Source organism: Branchiostoma belcheri, unplaced genomic scaffold (assembly GCF_001625305.1).
Source record: "Branchiostoma belcheri isolate BF01 breed outbred unplaced genomic scaffold, Haploidv18h27 scaffold75, whole genome shotgun sequence".
Taxonomy (NCBI): Eukaryota; Metazoa; Chordata; class Leptocardii; order Amphioxiformes; family Branchiostomatidae; genus Branchiostoma; species Branchiostoma belcheri.
This window is the reverse complement of record NW_017804409.1, coordinates 1,398,268-1,419,485: the sequence shown is the minus strand read 5'-3', so window position 1 is coordinate 1,419,485 and position 21,218 is coordinate 1,398,268. Positions and strand designations below refer to the sequence as shown.

At 40.8% G+C, this 21,218-nt stretch overlaps 1 protein-coding gene across 1 annotated transcript in view; it reads left to right on the top strand.

Annotated features, from left to right (window-relative positions):
* Positions 1–10,009, top strand: part of LOC109485392 (neuropeptide FF receptor 2-like) — a 35,807-nt gene extending 25,798 nt beyond the window's left edge. Inside the window, exons 2-5 of the mRNA XM_019788954.1 lie at positions 3,689–3,897; positions 4,421–4,621; positions 7,536–7,634; positions 9,696–10,009. Coding sequence (XP_019644513.1) covers positions 3,689–3,897; positions 4,421–4,621; positions 7,536–7,634; positions 9,696–9,950 — 764 coding nt within the window. The 3' untranslated portion in view covers positions 9,951–10,009. The remainder of the gene's footprint in view (positions 1–3,688; positions 3,898–4,420; positions 4,622–7,535; positions 7,635–9,695) is intronic.
* The last annotated feature ends 11,209 nt before the right edge of the window (positions 10,010–21,218 follow it).

Genomic DNA, 21,218 nt, shown 5'->3' with positions numbered 1-21,218 from the left:
CAAGACAGCGGGGGTGCACGGTTGCCTGCTGCGACAATCTAATGTAAAATCGAGTATCCTTTGGCTTCGTACATCCAAACACCTGCAGAGAACTCTGCTCTAGATTCTTAAATAACAGCTAGGGAATCAAACACAGCCATCTCAAACCTAAAACAAAATAGGTCGACTAGCAGCGATATGAAAACAAATAAATCTGACGATACCTGATGATTACTGGGGAATTTCCATCATCAGTTGTTTGGGAAAATTATTAATACGGAGAACAGAACAGCCTTTTCCAATCTCAACAGGCCTGTTTTTAAAAAAATTACAGAACGTCCGATATTTGTATTAACTACTCTAGTCATCAAACACTTGTCAGTCTCTAGTCAGCAAGAATGCTAAAATTTATGCATGTTTCGTAGATTTTAGCAAAGCGTTCGATTCCGTTTGGCGAGCAGGTTTACTATACAGATCTATGTTTCCGACATTGCCTCCAAAGCTGACTACACGTATACTTTATCCATTGTCCACACTACCGGACACCGACGCGGGTCGATTTAATACGAACTTACCGAGAATTGGAACTCATTGGGGTCTTTGACATCTCAAAATACCCCATTATTCCACCAAAGCTATCGACTTCACAATCTACACGTGTTCTTTGGGTCGTTAACAAGAAAACAGTCCTTAAAAGAGACTTATCTTATAGCCCAAGAGCTGCTTTCAAAATCTATTAGTAAGCCAATATGTCTGACTGGAACGCAATCTAAGGACCATCAACTTTGTTTTACGTCGTTTAACGTCATGGCCCGGTGGCTGGATTTTCAACTGCTGTTGCTAGTTGACAGACAGCCAAAGTAGAGAAAGTTCGAGAAGGGCTGGGTTTTTTTTAAACAAAGAGTGAAAGAAGATGCCAGACAGACTGTCTCATGTTGTTATTGCAAGTGCGTCACATCGCGTCAAACCCCAGAGCTAGCTAAAGTGGCGTAAAACCTGTGTCACGCACATAGCCGAACATGGCCTGCCGAAGACCGGTCGAACTCTCCCCAACCATAGTCAAGTCAAACGTTATTGCACAAGGATTGTCACGTGTACAATGTATGGCAAAAAATAAAGTTACTAGTTGGTATGAGTCATAATGCTACATATATGGTCAATGGTATATGGTTAGGGGTAGGTCGGTAGCCTCTAGCTACCAGACTAACTACGCTGGCTATATAGGAGAATATTTGCCAGGGGAGTTTGGCTGCCTTGTAGGTTTGACTGGTCTTCGGAGGGAAAGAAACTAACTCCCCGCGGCCGGACTCTCTTTGCCAATTTTATTATCTTTCTTGCCGAATTTTACGATTCGTATTCCCGTAGAAAGGCCTGCCTGGTGGACGCTAGTAGGTCGGAAGCCAGGTCGGCTACTGTTCGGCTGCGCTAGTCGAATATTTAAAAATGTTTAAAACATTCTAGTGTGGAAGGGAGACTGCGTTTGGGATAAGGTCCGGCGTGCGTGGCTGGCAGTGAAATTTGACTCAAATTTAACTCAAATTCGGGTAGATTTGTAGAGAAAGGCAGGCGTGGTCTATATACGGTCGGACTGCTCCCGAATTTCAGCCAACCTTGTTCGGCTGGTGTTCTGGGGAAGGTTCTGAATGTGTGACAGGGGCTTACGCTATAATGTATCATGGGCATCTAACTCATTCCAGTTACAGCTTTCATAAATGTAACTTGTAGTAGAAAGTGAATTTATGAATACTCGTGGATGTAGTCTGGGCTCCAATTACCAATGGTACTAAATCATTTACCTAATGTTTTCTGTACCCAACTCTTCCATCAATCACAAGCTTTGGGAAAGCTTTCTTTTCTTGACTTTTATTCATTCGTCTCAATTATTTTTCTTCAGTTACTGCAGTCCCTTGAGTGTAATTTGCAATTACGGATACTAACTGGGTTGTGATTAGGGCTTAGAGAAACCTGAAGAATATCGGAGGCGACACCTTTGATGCCAGTGGCGTGACGTATGTTCTAAAGAACCACGGTGGTAAACTCATTAGAACGCGCAGTAGGCCGCCTTAGCTGCTGTTGTCATTGATATTTCAACCGACACGAGGCATATTGTTACCCGGAGCGATAGTTAAAAGTCAGCAGGCTACTCATAAACAACATGATGAGGACTGATGTATCATTTTCTAAACGCTGCGTGTGGCCTTTTGCTCTCAGTATACGCCGCACTCACGCAAAGATTAATTACGCTACAGAAACCATACCCTCGGTTGGGTGCCATAAATTTGGTATACGAGGAACGAAATCAGTGATTGATACAATGTGTATGCCACGGTGTGTTACAAATTTGTGGTACGCGTATCTTACACGTTAATGACGTTCAGGGATATTTCTTCCAATCCCCAAAATTAGCTGCTCATCTAGAGCTAATTTGTACCAATAAAATGGTTATTACCGTCTCGTTACCATGCGATAAAAACATAATGGAATATAGAGAGGATGTGTTTCTTCTAACTCCCATATGGTAACATGTAAAAAGGTTGCGTTAGTCTCGCGTTAGGCATTAAGACAAGGTTACACACTTATAATCCATTAGTAAGAGAATTCGTCTTCCACTCACTCGCGTTCCGAAAATGCCAGGTAGTTCGCTAGAGACCTACAAGAGCTTTAGCAAGTAAAGCTCCCGTCACTCATTCAGGACGTTCCCACAACAAACAGCCGACCAAGGTTGGCTGAAGTTCGGGCGGGTTCTTACCAGATTTAGACCATACCTACCTTTCTATACGAATCGAACCGAATTTGAGTTCAATTTGAGTCATATTTCAGCGCGCTCCGACCTACTACCATCTACGCCAGCCAACCACCAGCTAACCATGGCCGAACCTCCCGTCAACACCAAAATGTTTTAAACATTTTGAAACATTCGGCTGATGCAGCTGAACAGTAGCTAACCTGGCCAAACACCATCCGTCCACAGTCAGGCTTGCTCCCGACCTAATCCTAACGATGGTTGGCAGGAGTTCGGCTATAGTGTTCGGGGGGATATATTCGGCTAGGCTATGTGTGACAGGAGCATATTATTATGATGTCGGCGTTAAGTTGGTAGAAATCTATAATCCATTCCGTTATACTTTTGCGGCACACAACAACAATGCCGAGCATTTATATACTGCGGGCTTGTAGCTCGTATCATACAAACCATGTATAATACTTAGAAAATACACACCTATATCCCACCCATAAGCTAGCTTAGTGTAAAGCTTCCAGAAAGTGCTGGGATAACAACCAGCTGCCGCCACAGCTTCAAGAAGACTATGAGACAAAACTTGCAGAGTACAGGCGTAGCCTGTTTTGAACATTATTCATCACCAAGGACAGGCCTGTTGGTGGAAAACATTTAGTACGAGATACACATTTAGTACGAGTTTGTCACAGTTCGACTGTGAACTGAATTAAAAACCAATTCATACTGGAACGGGACGTTAAGCTGCAGTTGTACTTATCGAAAAGAGTTAGGGGAATTTCCCCCGGTACAATAAACTTGTAAATGCTGTACATGGCGTCTTCTCTGCCACGACCTGTGGGAAAATAGCTCTTCACTGAGCTGTAACTGGATCAAGACCACATTCCTTTACCTATGGTTTCAGTGGTGTCTGGTTTGTGTCACCTCGTATGAGCTGAACCTACCTATATCTAAATCCCTTTTCCCCAACAGGTGTGTCGGTTGTGTCCAGCATCCTGACGATGGTGGTGATCGCGATGGACCGCTTCTTCGCCATCATCTTCCCGCTGAAGGCCCGGGTAACCGACACCAACGCCGTGGTGGTGGTGGCCCTGATCTGGACAGCCTCCATCGCAACCCACATCCCACTCTTGGTGGTCCTGGAGCAGATGGAAATTACCTGGGACGACGGCCATCGTGAGGTTGGTCATGTCACTTTAATGGACCTATCACATTATTACGTCACAGTTTGTTTACCTGTTCTGAAGAACATTCTAGAACGGTCAGTTCAAGAATAAAGATTATTTCAAAGTTTTCAAAGTCAGATATGTTTGATTATTGCTGCGTCTAGTTTTGTTGACACAGCAGGTCCATTGCAACTGAAGCCCAAGACGAACATCTACAGACTATATTTAAGAAAAGTAGTAGTATTTGGCTAGCTTACTCATGGTAATTCCGGAGCCGGCACAGCTTGCCTAAAACGTGCATTTTGAGAGTCCAATGTTTACATGGGATTAGATTGAATTTAAAGCTATTTTACTGTAGCTATATTTTCGATGTTTCAATGTCCGTTACCAACATTGTCAGGTTTCAGTTGCATTTTAAGTTCCTGTCACACATTCAGAACATTCGAATTTTTACTCTTCCAACCGCTTGCGAAACCTGGTAGAGGCTAATGTTATAATTCAAAATGGTCACAGATAGGTAATGTTCTCTGACTATTAGGTGTGGTGCCGAGAGAGCTGGCCTGACTATGAGCGGCAGCGCGCAGTGTACACCATCTTCCTCTTCGTGGTCATATACACCCTGCCTCTCCTCATCATCTCCGGAGCCTACGCCATGATCGCTAAGACCCTGTGGAACAAGAAGACCCCCGGAGTCACCATCGTTGCCACCGAATCTGCCCAGGCAAAGACCAAGCGAAAGGTCAGTACACTAAATCATGGTTACTGTTGAGTTAGTGTCCACAAAGAGGCCTGTCCTTAGTGCTAAATAGTGTCTACAAACAGGTCTGTCCTTAGTGATGAATAGTGTCCATAAACAGGCCTGTCCTTAGTGCTGAATAGTGTCCACAAACAGGCCTGTCCTTAGTGATGGATAGTGTCCACAAACAGGCCTGTTCTTAGTGCTGAAAAGTTTCCACAAACAGGCCTGTCCTTAGTGATGAATAGTGTCCACAAACAGGCCTGTCCTTCGTGATAAATAGTGTCCAGAAACAGTCCTGTCCTTAGTGATGAATAGTGTTCACAAACAGGCCTGTCCTTCGTGATAAATAGTGTCCAGAAACAGGCCTGTCCTTAGTGCTGAATAGTGTCCACAAACAGGCCTGTCCTTAGTGCTGAATAGTGTCCACAGACAGGCCTGCCCTTAGTGATGAATAGTGTCCACAAACAGTCCTGTCCTTAGTCCAGTCCTGTGAATAGTGCCCATAAACAGGCAGACACGGTTTCAATCTAGGGGTTTAGAAGGAGTCCAACCTTCTTGTTTCAATTTACCGAATGGCCCCCAAGGTGTTAACAGGTCCGGTTTTCGAATACGGACTCTGATTATCTGCCCAGGCCAGGAGCGGGTTTGTGGTTCCCGTTTTCCCATTTACGGGGACAACGAAAGCATTCGTCAAGTTTATGAAGAACGTAACTGATATGTGGATGTGTATGTTCTTGAAAGATATAGAGTGAATTGTAGCTTTAATACATGTATAGTATATATCTATTTTAGAAATGAATAACAATTGAAAGATGAAATACGTTAGACCATAGGCTAAGCCACTAACCAATATATATGGCATCCTTCAGTCAGTATTGTCCATGGTAAAATCCTAATAGATGTCAGCTCTATAGCTTCGGCTGTGGCTGAAAAGTACAAGATACAAGAACGACAGTCTCTGCCACATAGGGCACATTTGTAAGCTGACTCAGGGCTGTTGCAGATTCACAAAACGTATCCAGTTGCTTGAGTAACACTTTCTTATTTATATCATTATCTGGATGTCTAACGGAGTTTTAAGACCAAACATTAATAAAAATGGAAAATGTTTTATATCACAAGGCTTCAATGTAATACATGTACATGTACCTTGCTCTTTGAAAAATGTGTTTTACGGTACTGCCAAAAACTTCAGTGGACACAGGGATTTGAAACAGATTTACTCTGTTCACTAACTTGTAGATTTTGTGGCCATTTCCTTTCCGTTCAAATTGGTGAATTCTCAATTGACAACAACAACAATACATTGAAAAATTACAGTAAAATATACGACGCGGGTTATAAAACAGTGAAGCAGAATGTATCGTGTTGAAGCAAGAACTTTATCTAGAAGAATATTTGAGAGCAACGCGCCGGGTTGCTTCTATATGGTTTAAAACATTACACAGTAATGCTCTCGTATGGTTAATCCTATGGAAAGCAGGGGCTTGTTTTTGTGGTTTTATCGTGTTTCACAGAGAACGCAGCAGGAGTTACAGGAAGTATATAAGACGGCAGCAATCTCCGGCAGTAGGAAATATTGCAGTCGTCTTACAGAGATTAGTTTTTTTTTACGTCGGTTTCCGCTAGTCTAAATGTCGGAGCAGCGGGAGTTGGAACTTAGGAAGAGACAGAAAGTCTATCAAACAGAATTTAGAAAGAACGTTATACATGTAATACATTAAGGATTGGCTTGCTGTGTAGTAGCCTTGTGTAGTTACCATGAAAAATGTTCTCTTTAGTCACTAGCCTTGTCCTCAAAACTAGCTATCATTTTGCTTTAATGTGATGGATGACGCTACTATCTTGTAACGCACACCATTACAAGATAGACTTTGCAAATTCTGTAATAATTCTTATATTGAAGATGAATCGCATTTTATGCTTGACTGTATATGATAACGAACGTGAATCACTGTTCAGTTCAATTAAGCTCGACAAAAAATGTAAAACATTATCAAAGGAAGACACTTTTAAATACATCATATAATGTACAAATATAGACGTCATCAATGAAGTATGTAAGTATATTTCAAAATGTTTCAAAAAGAGAGAAGAAGCCATTAGAACTTAGATCTATACCACTTTATATATATATTTCTTTTTTTAGCATTGTATACCTTAGACCTGATGTTAGTCTTTATTACTACTGTTGTAGTACTTTCTAGTACATTGTACGTTGTACATCCGTGCATTTATCCCCCCGGGAATGAACATGCAATAAAAGTTTCATTATTTTATTACTAAAATTAGAATGACTACATCCACTGTTAAATACTGCCAAATACAACTGCATACAATAAAAGGTACATAACGAAATCCGATTTGCCTAGGATACTTAGCATAATTAATTATACAAATCAGGATCTAGTTTGCTGAATTAATTAGAAAATTTTATTCATCTCCTGCGTTCCAAAATAGGGATATTCAAACTTGTGTCATATGTACATATGTAATTGAGAACGAGAGGGACATCGGTAGGTATTTATTATGTAAATGAGGGCCTTATTTGCATATTATTACGGAGAAAGGAGATCGTGGAACTCTGTTTTCTTTTTTTATATTCCAACATGTTATCAGAAGACGTGGTGACAGCACACTCAAGTTATATCAACCTACATTGATGCCGCCACCAACACAGGGAACAATGCAATACTCATTTTCACCTGAGCGAAGTGAGGAAAGTCGTGTAAAGTGCCTTTCCCAAGGGCACGCGATCGGTGGCATGTCAGGACTCGAACCCGGGACCTCTTGGTTCCGAGTCGAGCACTCTGCCGCTACGCCACACGACCCCACGTTTTCATACATGTATTCGTAATTTGTTTTGCGTATTCTATGCAAATAAACAACATTGTCAAATTTATGTTGTCTGCAGGTGATCCGGATGATGGTGGTGGTGGTGTTGGCCTTCTTCATCTGCTGGACTCCGTACCAGATCCTCCAGCTCTACATCGAGTTCACTGACGACTCCAAGGTAACTCCGACCGAGACTCGGTCATTGTGATGGCTTAAATCTTTATTTGTTACCTTCGCAGAATGAAAAATGATGTTGTGCCTTTCTCTTCTTCTTCTTCTCGAAACAAATAAAGTAAATAAATAGATAAACTGGATGAACAGAACTAGTACGGTGGTCAAATCTGGGCTGCAAAGTGAAATGTCAAAAAATCAGTGATTGAACGTAACGGCTAAAAGTAATAATGAAAGCAACTTTTTTGCGTTTTTTTTTTATTCGCACGCTCAAAGCAGTTTAGGGGGTTCCGAGGATGTCATCCATGTGATCAAACCAACATAGCCTCGTGACAAGTAAGATGAAGCAAGCGCAATCATCACCATAATACCCACTTCGATCGGTTCTTCCTAAATTCCACTAGATCTCCTAACCCGAAGCGGGCGTGGTTTTCATTTCCTCTAAGACAGCTTGAACCCATCATCGTAAATCATATTTCTGTTTGATGCTGCAGCCAGTCCGCCAGTTCAAAGAGTATGTGCGAAATAGAATACGATATGCTATCAATTTCAAAGGACTATTTAGATTGTAAGGTCCTTGGATGTAATCTACTAGTGGATACAAGCTCTCTCAGGCTATGAAAATGTTGATTTCGAAAGAAAGCTCATCTGTGTTGGTAGAATCCATGATAATAGAGTTCGAACTTGTTCCAACACAATGAAGAGATTCACCATAAATGTTCGGCTGATCCCGTCAACCTTCATCAGATGCGTGATGCAATCGCTGATCACTTTCCGGAAGTCGGAAGCGTGATGACGTCAGGAGTGCATCAAAGGTGGCGGAAGACGGAATCTCCCACCATCACGGTTCAGACAGTGTTGATGAGCCCTGATGTAAACTGCCTCCTCCGCGCCTCTCACAAAGTAGTCCTGCTCCGTATCTAGACCTAAACCGTGATGTTCAAACTCTATAACTCTATAACTATGAAATGTTGATTTATTTATTTATTTATTTATTTATTTATTTATTTATTTATTTATTTATTTATTGTTTGACTCAGGCAAAGCCCATATACAACGTTGACAACACAAAATACATAAATTTAAAAATACGGTGTCTGGGATAAAAGAAACGGGGCCTATTTAAGGTCTGCATACCAGCTGGCAGTACCTACGCCAGAACTGACGCCAGATTTGATTATAGGAATGGCATCCTCTGGGGCCCCAAAAACTGATGCAAACGTGCAAATAAAAACAAGTTTGGAATATAATTTAAAAAATATATATATAATCAGGTTATGAAGGTTGACTAAGCACACAAAGTATTGTATGGTTCATTTTCATTAGGGGTGTTTTCTGAAATATGACATGACCTATAAAAACTGCTATGGTATAAAACAATAATGTTCATTCTCTAACACATATAATAGCAGACAACATACCAAACTACATACCAATGCAGCAAAGGGATTGTGAATTACAACTGCGAACACACGGACACAAATGTGCAAGATCTCGTTTAGCTGAGGATTGAATCCCCTCGAATTTATACTGCATACGGACACAAATACTCCGTCGGAGGTCACAGTTATAGACATAAAAAAAAGTTTAAACTAGAGAAGTAACATTTGCAAAGCAAATGCATAATGTTTACCTTCGGATATGGTCTTCTCTGTTAATTCTTACTCCAACACATTCACATGTACTACTAGCATATGAGGACAGGAGCAGAGCAGACCCTGAAATTGCAACATTATGTACCCCAACACCAGTCACCATGGTGATAGACGTCAACAAATCATGCCATTGGTCAGGTCGGAGGTCACTGTTTGGAGAAGAAGAAGAGGAAGAAGAAGAAACTGAGAAAAAACAATATTCCTTCGGTAATGTGAATTCGAGGGGATTCATTCCTCAGCTAATTGACATCTTGCACACGCAGTCGTCCCTCACTAAGACATCTGGAGACGCATAGTTCCTGTTTGGATCTTTTATTCAGCCTGTCACACGGTAAACATAAAATCGTTCTTCATTTATGAAAACTAATATTTGACCAATCTGATAACTGTATGGTTTCCATTGTATTCTCCAGCGTCCCTTCTGGTTCCCGGACCTGCGCTACTCGGTGCTGTTGCTCGGCTACGCCAACTCCGCCTGTAACCCCATCATCTACAACGGCTTCAGCGAGAACTTCCGCAAGGGATTCTGGGACGTCCTGAAGCTGAGATGCCTACGGCGCAACCGCGTTGAGCCCGGGGTGCCACCCAACCAGAACGAGGCTGACAATGGCCGCCACGACCTGCAGCTGCGCATTCGAACCGTCGAGACCGTCTCTGCGCATGTGTAGGCATGGTATATTTTTCTTACACACCACCAGTACTTCTCTCACCTTGCTTACGTTCCATGTCTTTCAGACACCTTCCTCAGAATTTATAACTGAAATACTACTTCTCTCATGCCGCTGTATATAGCCAAAGTAGGTGGCGCTTTTGTGGCGGGAACACAATCCCAAGTGTGACTAAGTTTGTATCCCCCTCATATCTGTTCAACGTATGCAAGGTGAGAAAATTACAACTGGTTGTGTACAAGAAAAACCCAATATTCTATGTTCTACCAACCTGCAGCTGATGAAATTACTTTTCGGATAGTGCCATCGGGCATACACTCGGTCTGATAAAGACATGACATGGTGAGCTTCATAGTGTGTCAAATGTCAGCAAGGCAACTTATCTCAATGCTGTAGTTGTTTCAGACTCACCACGTAAAACACGTATTTTGCCGGAGGTAGTAAGTTTCTAAGATCTGAAAGCATTTTAAATTGCAGTTGAGACTACAAGACCCGCAATCGAAGAGGGTCAGTGCTGCAGCCTTTTATCTTGACTACTCCATGGCACCGAATATTATCTCAGAAATGTCGCGTGGAATACTTAAAAAGGGCAGAGCATGGCACGGAATTAAAACAAGTGTAATGCATGAGTTCAATACCGAAATCAGAGGTATACGACCTCATGCCTTCGCCAAATGATAAATATGTATAAAATAAAGTGTAAATGTCTCTCATTTAGCCCGAACTTCAGATATTCTCCCCTTCCAGGCCAATAGTTTCCCCCTCTTCGATAAGTTTATTCACAACTGACACCGGTTATCTTTTAACTTGACATTTTTCGCCCAAACAGCAGCTTGCCTACCAAAAGCGATGAATATCCATTCATGGCTCAAGAGCTATGCCTCCTACATCCACAGTGATCTGCAATAGCCAAACCGAAAACATAACCTTCTGGCGAAGGTACGATAGTTCAGCTGCCATGCACACGCGTTGTGGTATTGAGTAATAGTTTTGTAAATAGTCTAATTCTAAATTATAATCAGGAGTAAACATTTCCCAAACCATGCTAGGTAGTATTTTTTTTCAATCCAGAATTGAAAGGGCATTCAATATAAAACACATCACCTTACTAAAGATACGATATAACAATTGTCGATATCTTGTTGACGTGAATGTAAAGAAATAAACCTATCATAACAACATTATATATAAAATTTATTATTCCAGTGATATTGCATGAGTTTTATGAATTAGACATTTTTCATTTTGGACTGTAAATATGATAGTATGTTTATCATATTTGAATGTATAAACATTCTACTCAGATTTATCAAACTTTTTCGCAGATGAGATAGAATTTTACGATTTTGAAATGGATATAAAAAAAGTTTATTATAATTAGGCACACAGTAAAATGCAAAAACAACTGCATAAAAAGTATACAGGTAAGCGTAAAGCTAACATTTAGGCCATACCAGAGTGAAAACTGAAAATGAGTGACCATAGTAAATGGTCAGCTGCTGTTGACCAGTGGATGGTATTGGTCAACTACAGAATTTTGTACATACATGTGTATATATAGTTTTGTGACTTTTGTGACAAAATTGCGATCAAAATGAAAGTCACGTAACGCCGATTGAGTATAAATGATACATGAATATAGAAATATACATATCAAGATCAATAACTACATATCAAAGACTACATATTAATAAATAAATAAATAAAAGACCCATGTTTGAAATAGGAACTAACGCTGTATCTAGCGGATAAATCACGTTTTTGTGCACTGCATATTAGTGAAATTATAAAAACAATAATTATTTTCAACAAAGAACTGAGTCAGATACAGAAAAGTATTTTTGCAAGATTCACTATGAATTCCAGGCAGTAGTAGTATAGGTTAATGCTATGAAGGTTGACATGAATTATTTTGATGTGCTTCTTGTGCCAAATGATGTATAGAATTAAACCATATTTACACAGATTAATATTTTCCAAATCGCTAGATATTCAAGATACTGGAACGTAGTTTGTGATAAAGTTTTAACGCATATATAACTAAACTAAGGGTTCATACAAGGGACAACTATGATAGATTACACTATGTAACGCTGGGTAACAAAATCTATGGGTAGTTCCAAAGGAACGATCGCTGGGCGAATGTTGTAACATAAGTCGATGAAGAAGCGTACATTGAAGGAGATGCATCCAATTGCAACAAAGGAGATAGGAGGAGAGCCTGACAGTCTATAAGTAAAAATGTATAGGCTTTATTGAATAGCCGTCAGTTTTATAATGGGGTCATGGGTCTAGTGTGACAGTACAGCACATTGGCATTGTACATGCCAGGGATGATAGATGTAGGACATGAAAAACCTATTGGGACTGCCGGCGCCTGAAGACCGTGCGATGAATGTGTTCTTGGTTCTTCAACAGTTTTCTCAATCTATTTTGCGGTAAGGTGAATGCCAATGTCAGTAGGCAAATGTCGATGTGTTTGTGTGTATGTACGCACGTGTGCATGTCTTGGATGTTTGTGTGTGTGTGCGTGTGTGTGCGTGTGTGTGTGTGTGTGTGTGTGTGTGTGTGTGTGTGTGTGTGTGTGTGTGTGTGTGTGTGCGTGCGTGTGTGTGAGTACGTGTGTGTGTGTGTATGTGTTTGTGTGCGTGTGTGTGTGTGTGTGTGTGTGTGTGTGCGTGTGTGTGTGCGCGCACGTGTATGTGTGTGTGTGCATGTGCGGTGTGTTCACGTGCCTGCATCTACCATTGCTTTGTTAAATAAGAAACTACACTCTACACAAATGAATGACCGAAAGTATTGGAAAGTATAACTATTAAGTTAAAAACACAAATAATATCTGTGGAAAACTGCCAGGTTTTAAAACCAATTAATGCTTTTGTGAAATGTAAAATTCAAATTCTTATGACACTGTTGAGTATAATAGAGATTATGGTTGTCTGCAGACCCTGAATTAACTTTAAATGACAAAAGTTTCAACAGAGGAATTTATACAAGAGAATATTTTTTTTATTCTACACGTGTCACTGTGTCTGAGATTACATTTTGATCATCAAATCAAGAACAGCCATCCTGACTGAGACCACCATCTTCCCTAATTAGGTTTAACAGTTTTCTTCCTTGAAACATTGTTAACCTCAATCAGGCACTAGAAAGCTCCAAACCAAAGGTCTGTTTTCAAAGGTCTTTTCAAACAGATTTTTTGAGGAAATTAGTATACATAATCCCTTGATGTGTAATAAATGATGTACACACAGCACATTTAAATAGGATCTCTTTGAAGTAAAAGTAATTCGGCTATTATCTACGCATGGTGGCTTTGTGGATTAGAGCGGTTGACTCAGAATCTGAAAGTTCTGGGTTCGAATCCCTGGCAGGCCCCACTATTGTGTCCTTGTGATAAGCACTTTACACCTATTTTCCTAGGTGAAAATCAATACCTAGCTTCTGTTAGTGACGTCCTCTTGAATAGGACGTAAAGCCTACTCAAGCCTACCCTCAAGCACTTAAAGATCTCACCGCACTTATTGAAAAGAGTATGGTGTGCGTGGTTCAAGCCTTAACAGTTCGGTCTTACCGCTTGTACTTACTGTGCTAAACTGGTGTGCAGGATTAAACGTGGTTTACCGTTTATGAAAAAGAAGAAAAATATAAAAGTACTCAATATAATGTATTTTGTTGAATGTAGTAGTATTACTAATTGTTTACTGTGACAGATATTGACAATCAAGTCTTTTACATACACTATGATATAATGGGCAGGACCCATTAAAAAGGGTGGCGACTATCTTTTAAAAACGTTTGAGAAGAACACAATAGCGTAAATATTACATGTGTTCTGTTCTGGCGCCTGCCTTATGACAGCTGCCAAAGGATTTATCAAGATTTAGATCTGTTTTGGTGTATAATTGAATATTCCTTGATGTTGTACTTAATATTCAGGACTCAATATAATGTCTTTTGTTGAATGTAGTAGTATTCTTAATTGTTTACTGTGACAAATATTGACAAAGATGTTGATAACATTGTGCGATCAAAAGTGACAGGAACAACTGTTCTTACTATTACTGTAGTGTGAGTTCTGTTATCAGATATATACAAATATTCTGGATGATGTTTCAGGTAACTATCGAAACCTATGACCCTAAAGAAACTATCCTGTATCAATATCACTTCTCTGAAACAATATCAACAATATCGAATAGTTAAGTTCTTTTATTCACAACCATTTGTTTTACATGAGCCGACGTTACATGTTACTGTAACAATGCAGTGCCAAGCGTTATAAAACAAATGTGACATAAATAGGTATTGTCACAGTAACACATAGCTTCAGTGCACAGTGGACCAGTAACACCTAGCTTCAGTGCACAGTGGACCAGTAACACCCAGCTTCAGTGAACAGTGGACCAGTAACACCTAACTTCAGTGGACCAGTAACACCTAGCTTCAGTTCACAGTCAACCAGTAACACCTAGCTTCAGTGCACAGTCAACCAGTAACACCTATCTTCAGTAAACAGTGGGCCAGTAGCACCTAGCTTCAGTGCACAGACAACCAGTAACACCCAGCTTCAGTGCACAGTCAACAAGTAACACCTAGCTTCAGGGCACAGTGGACCAGTAACACCTAGCTTCAGTGCACAGTCAACCAGTAACACTTAGCTTCAGTACACAGTGAGCCAGTAACACCTAGCTTCAGTGCACAGTGGACCAGTAACACCTAGCTTCAGTACACAGTGGACCAGTAACACCTAGCTTCAGTGCACAGTCAACCACTAACACTTAGCTTCAGTACACAGTGAGCCAGTAACACCTAGCTTCAGTGCACAGTCAACCAGTAACACCTAGCTTCAGTGCACAGTGGACCAGTAACACCTAGCTTCAGTACACAGTGGACCAGTAACACCTAACTTCAGTGCACAGTCAACCACTAACACATAGCATCAGTACACAGTGGTCCAGTAACACCTAGCTTCAGTGCACAGTGGACCAGTAACACCTAGCTTCAGTGCATAGTGGACCAGTAACACCTAGCTTCAGTGCACAGTGGACCAGTAACACCTAGCTTCAGTGCATAGTGGACCTGTAACACCTAGCTTCAGTGCACAGTAAACCAGTAACACCTAGCTTCAGTGCATAGTGGACCTATAACACCTAGCTTCAGTGCACAGGGAGCCAGTAACACCTAGCTTCAGTGCACAGTGGACCAGTAACACCTAACTTCAGTGCACAGTGAACCAGTATTCAGTAACACCTATAGCTAGCTTCAGTGCACAGTGAATCCTAACACCTAGCTTCAGTGCACAGTGGACCAGTAACACCTAGCTTCAGTGTACAGTGGACCAGTAACACCTAGCTTCAGTGCACAGTCAACCAGTAACACCTAGCTCCATTGCACAGTCGACCAGTAACACCTAGCTTCAGTGTACAGTCAACCAGTAACACCTAGCTTCATTGCACAGTGAACCAGTAACACCTAGCTTCAGTGCACAGTGGACCAGTAACACTTAGCTTCAGTGCACAGTGAACCAGTAACACCTAGCTTCAGTGCACAGTCAACCAGTAACACTTAGCTTCAGTACACAGTTGACCAGTAACACCTAGCTTCAGTGCACAGTGGACCAGTAACACCTAGCTTCAGTGCACAGTGGACCAGTAACACCTAGCTTCAGTGTACAGTCAACCAGTAACACTTAGCTTCAGTGCACAGTGAACCAGTAACACCTAGCTTCAGTGCACAGTGGACCAGTAACACCTAGCTTCAGTGCACAGTGGACCAGTATCACCTAGCTCCAGGGCACAGTCAATCATTCATATTAGCACTGATGAAGATGGCAGATGGGCATCGAAACGTCAACTCATGTAAAACAATCTAAAAAAAAAACTTAACTGTATTCAATCATTTACAAACCTGATGCAATTATTTACGGCATATCATTTTGTCGTCTTGTCAGGACTTGTGGGGTGAAGTAGATTGGCATGTTTATTTTATTGGTTGTAACGTGTTTTTGTTTGCGAATTGATGTAGCCTTCGAGTTGTATCATTGTTATTATCAAATTGTAATTACTATTAGAGATATGTATCGAGACTGATGAACTCCGGAGAGAGATAAGAGGTTAATGCTGAAGTGCTTTTAAAATATTGCAATATTTTTTCATGGAGGGAAGATATTAGATGAAAGGCAGTATCTAGAAAATATAGTGCGACAATACCGAAATGCGGATGGGATAATGCTATGTACGTAATGTATGGCTATGTGTACTATTCATGGTGTGTAATTTACATTCCTGAATAAAATTGTGGTGTGCTCACAGCTGACTCTTCTTGCAATTTATCCACCCGGAGTATACTAAGCTATGGGAGAGAGTGAGTGAGTGAGTGAGTGAGTGAGTGAGTGAGTGAGTGAGTGAGTGAGTGAGCGAGCGAGCGAGCGAGCGAGTGAGTGAGTGAGTGAGTGAGTGAGTAAGTGAGTATACGGAACGTAGAATGTCGATCAAAGCTTGACACCGCTTTATATAAAGTGAACCTTCCCCCGAACACCAACCAACCAACTAAGGTGGACTTACGTTAAGGAGCAGCCTGACCAAATTTAGGCCACGCCTACCTACCTCTCTATACCAATCGTATCGAATTGAAGCTATATTTGAGTCAAATGTGACCCCGAACACTGCTGACCTACTCCCGAACACCAGCCAACCACCAGACAACCATGCCCAAACCTTCCGTCCACACCCAAATGTTTTAAACATTTTGAAACATTCGACTGGCGCAGCCGAACAGTAGCCAACCTCACCGGAAATCAGCCAACCACAGCCAACCTGACTGAGTTACTGCCGACCTACTCCTAACCATGCATGATTGGGGGGAGTTCGGCTAGTGTTATGTGTATTCGGCTATGTGTAACAGGGGCTATATCTTTGATCTTCCTCTTAAGTACTTGTAGGAGACAAGGATTTATGCCAATCCCAGGCCAGTGCCTTAAGAGACTCGTTTCTACTCATAAAATCTGCCCATTTAGGATATTATATGTTTGCAATCTGACTGGGTTGCTGACTGATGGTGACATCGGATCGTGGCACCGAATTCGCTACTTTTATTGTCCAACGCTAAAAGCCATGGAAATGGACTTTTGGATTGATTGATGTGGTTCATTTTTACAAGGAATGGCCCTCGTAACGCTATCATCTAATTTGATTGAAGATAAAACGTTGATATCAAGACAAAAGATTGAATTGAAGGCTTGGCTGCCTGGCTCGAGTACAATAATCCGATGGTAGATTTATGATACATTTTAAACAAAGTATACCTCTTATAATGACTATACAAATCATGCAGTACGATATCTTTTTATGGCTTTTCTACTTAAATATTAGTTATCTCCTGCGCATAGTCTATAAGCAACTAAATTGCTGCTAGGAAAATTATGGTTATTATTACAATATGCACTGCTTATTAAAAATGTGAAATAAGTTGAGTAGTTTTAATTTAGTGAATATTGCGTACTCCTTTATTATAATTTAATAAAGAAACTATATCATGATTAAATATCGATCCGTTCGACAGAAGTTAATGTTGAAATAAACATACGTGTTAGGGTTGTGTGGCGTAGTGGCAGCGTGCTCGACTCGGAACCAAGAGGTCCCGGGTTCGAGTCCTGACATGCCACCGATCTTGTGCCTTTGGGAAAGGCACTTTACACGACTTTCCTCACTTAACTCTAGGGAAAATGAGTATTGTCTTGTCCTGTATTTGTCCTCTGCGTTGGCGGCGGCATAAGATAAGTTGATATAACTTGAGTGTGCCGTCGCCATGTCTAGTCATAAAATGTTGGAATATAAAAAAACAAAACATACGTGCTTAATGTAGTTCATTTTTTTACAAGGAATGACCCTCGTAACGCTATCATCTAATTTGATTGAAGATAAAACATTAGTATCAAGACAAAAGATTGAATTGAAGGCTTGGCTGCCTGGCTCGACTACCATATTAGTAATCCATTGTTTGATTTATGATACATTTTAGATACCTCCTAACCTATGGCGACTATAGAAATCATGCAGCACGATTTTTTATGGCTTTTCTACTCAAGTATTAGTTATCTCCTGCGCATAGTCTATAAACTACTAAATTGCTGCTAGGAAAATAATGTATTACCATATGCACTGCTTATCAAAAATGTGAAATTAGTTGAGTAGTTTTAATTTAGTGGATCTTGCGTACTCCTTTATTATAATTTAATAAAGAAACTGTATTATAATTATATATCGATCCGATCGACAGAAGTTAATGTTGAAATAAACATACGTGGTGGGGTCGTGTGGCGTAGCGGTGTCGTAGCGGAACCAAGAGTTCGAGTCCTGACATGACACTGATCTTGTGCCCTTGGGAAAGACACTTTCCTCACTTAACTCTAGTGAAAATGAGTATTGTCTTGTCCTGTATTTGTCCTCTGCGTTGGCGGCGGCATAAGATAAGTTGATATAACTTGAGTTTGCCGTCGCCATGTCTAGTCATGAAATGTTGGAATATAAAAAAAAACATACGTGCTTAATGTAGTTCATTTTTACAAGGAAATTGACCCTCGTAACGCTACATATATACAATTTGATTGAAGATAAAAAGTTAGTATCAAGACAAAAGATTGAATCGCAGGCTTGGCTGCCTGGCTCGACTACAATACTAGTAATCCATTGTTTGATTTATGATACATTTTAGATCCCTCCTAACCTATGGCGACTATACAAATCATGCAGTACGATATCTTTTTATGGCTTTTCTACTTAAATATTAGTTATCTCCTGCGCAACTACTAAATTGCTGCTAGGAAAATAATGTATTACCATATGCACTATATATCAAAAATGTGAAATATGTTGAGTAGTTTTAATTTAGTGGACCTTGCGTACTCCTTTATCATAATTTGATAAAGAAATTATATTATAATTAAATATCGATCCGATCGACAGAAATTAATGTTTGAAATAAACATACGTGGCGGGGTCATGTGGCGTAGCGGTGGCGTGCTAGACTCGGAACCAAGAGGTCCCGGGTTCGAGTCCTGATATGCCACCGATCTTGTGCCCTTGGGAAAGGCAATTAGCACGACTTTCCTCACTTTAGTGAAAATGAGTATGGTCTTGTCCTGTATTCGCCCTCTGCGTTGGCGGCGGCATTAATATAACTTGAGTGTGCCGTCGCCATGTCTAGTCATGAAATGTTGGAATATAAAAAAAATACATGCTTAACGTAGTTCATTTTTACAAGGAATGACCCTCGTAACGCTATCATCTAATTTGATTGAAGATAAAACGTTAGTATCAAAACAAAAGATTGAATCGCAGGCTTGACTGCCTGGCTCGACTACAATACTAGTAATCCATTGTTTGATTTATGATACATTTTAGATACCTCCTAACCTATGGCGACTATACAAATCATGCAGCACGATGCACGATATCTTTTTATGGCTTTTTTTCTACTAAATATTAGTAATTTCCTGCGCATAGTCTATAACCTACTAAATTGCTGCTATGAAAATAATGTATTACCATATGCACTGCTTATCAACTATGTGAAATAAGTTGAGTAGTTGTGTTAATAAATACCGATCCGATCGACAGAAATTAATATTTACAATGACGATACGTGGCAGGCCTACCAATCGACTGTATAGTTATAGTTGGCCCCTGTCACACATTCAGAACCTTCCCCCGAACACCAGCCGAGCAAGGTTGGTTGACGTTCGGAGTAGTCTGACTAAATTTATTAGCCCATACCTACCTTTCCATGCGAATCTAATCGAATCTGAGTCAAATTTGAGTCATTAGCCAACCCGACTTACTTTCGACTACCATAGAATAACATGAGGGGCTGATGAGCACAGGGAGGTCCTTAAGCAATGCGGGAGGACTCAGGGCTCCCATGGCAAGAACCTCCAGACTGCAGAGTTCTTTTCTGCACCACGCAATCAGACTCTACAACAGTCAAATGCAGATGTAGTTTTTATGTGTTGCAAGTTATATATATATTATGTTTGTGTTGTAAATCTGTTCGTGCCTGCATTCTACTTTTATATATGACTGTTTTTTTCTTGTAAATATATACATAAAACAGCAAATTGGAAGCCTAGAGGCTGAATAAGCAGCTTTTACAATTACTAGTCAACTAGTGTAAATAAAAATGTATTGCTCAGCATATACATAACATCACTTTTATGTATATTTAAGGTCAGTACAATTCAGCGGTCCATAATTTTATGTACTGCTGCCATGCTTGCCATTGTTTGAATAAAGAATACATCCAACTCCCTGCCAACCATGGCCGAACGCCCCACCACCCACCATCCGTCAACATCCGAACGTCTTAAACATTTTGAAACATTTATATGGCGCCGACCTTGCCAAAGACCAGCCAACCCCAGCTGACCTTGGTCTATATCTACTGCCAACCATGGTTGAGTGAGCCTGGCAGTGTTCAGGAGGCCATATTCACCATATATATGTGTGACAGGGGCTGTACAGTTCAGTGCATTTTGGCTATCACGCGCAGAAGATAACTTCACCATTTGACATAGACGTCTTACTTTATATAAGAAGAACCCTCGAAGTACCCCCGAACTGTTCAGTCAATGACACACAGCACCTAGAGTCGCTTATCTTTCACATGCATGCGTTATCAAGTCATTTCAGGTCGTGTATAGATAATATACAACACGGGAAGACGATTTGAATGTACTTCGCAGTAAGTAGTCAATATCTATTCTTTCCTTACATGTATCGCAGAGTGGCATCAACGCGTGATGTTTCTGAAGCCCCTGTCAGAAATATCTCAGAAATAAAGCCGAATACGGCCTTCAAAACACTGCTGAACTCCCCTAATCATGGTTAGGCGTAGGTCGAGGTCAAGGTCGGCTTGTTTCTTTGTTTGCTTGTTTAGGATCTCTATTAGTGCGAATTTCATACTACTCTTCCTGGAATCCGTAGTGAATAATCAGATGAGTATTTGTACAAGCGCACACCGGGGCATGCCCCTACTCTTTTTCGAAAGGTGTGGTGGGATCTTAAACGTGCGTGGGGTGTGGCTCTCCCCAAAAGCGGGACCTCCATGACGTGAGGAAAGTCATGTAAAGTGCCTTTCCCAAGGGCACAAGATCGTAGACAAGGTGGGGATCGAACCCGGGACCTCTTGGTTCCGAGTCAACGACGCTACCGCTACTCCACAAGACCCCACTTGGTTGGCTGGTGTTCGGACAGGTCGGCTATGGTT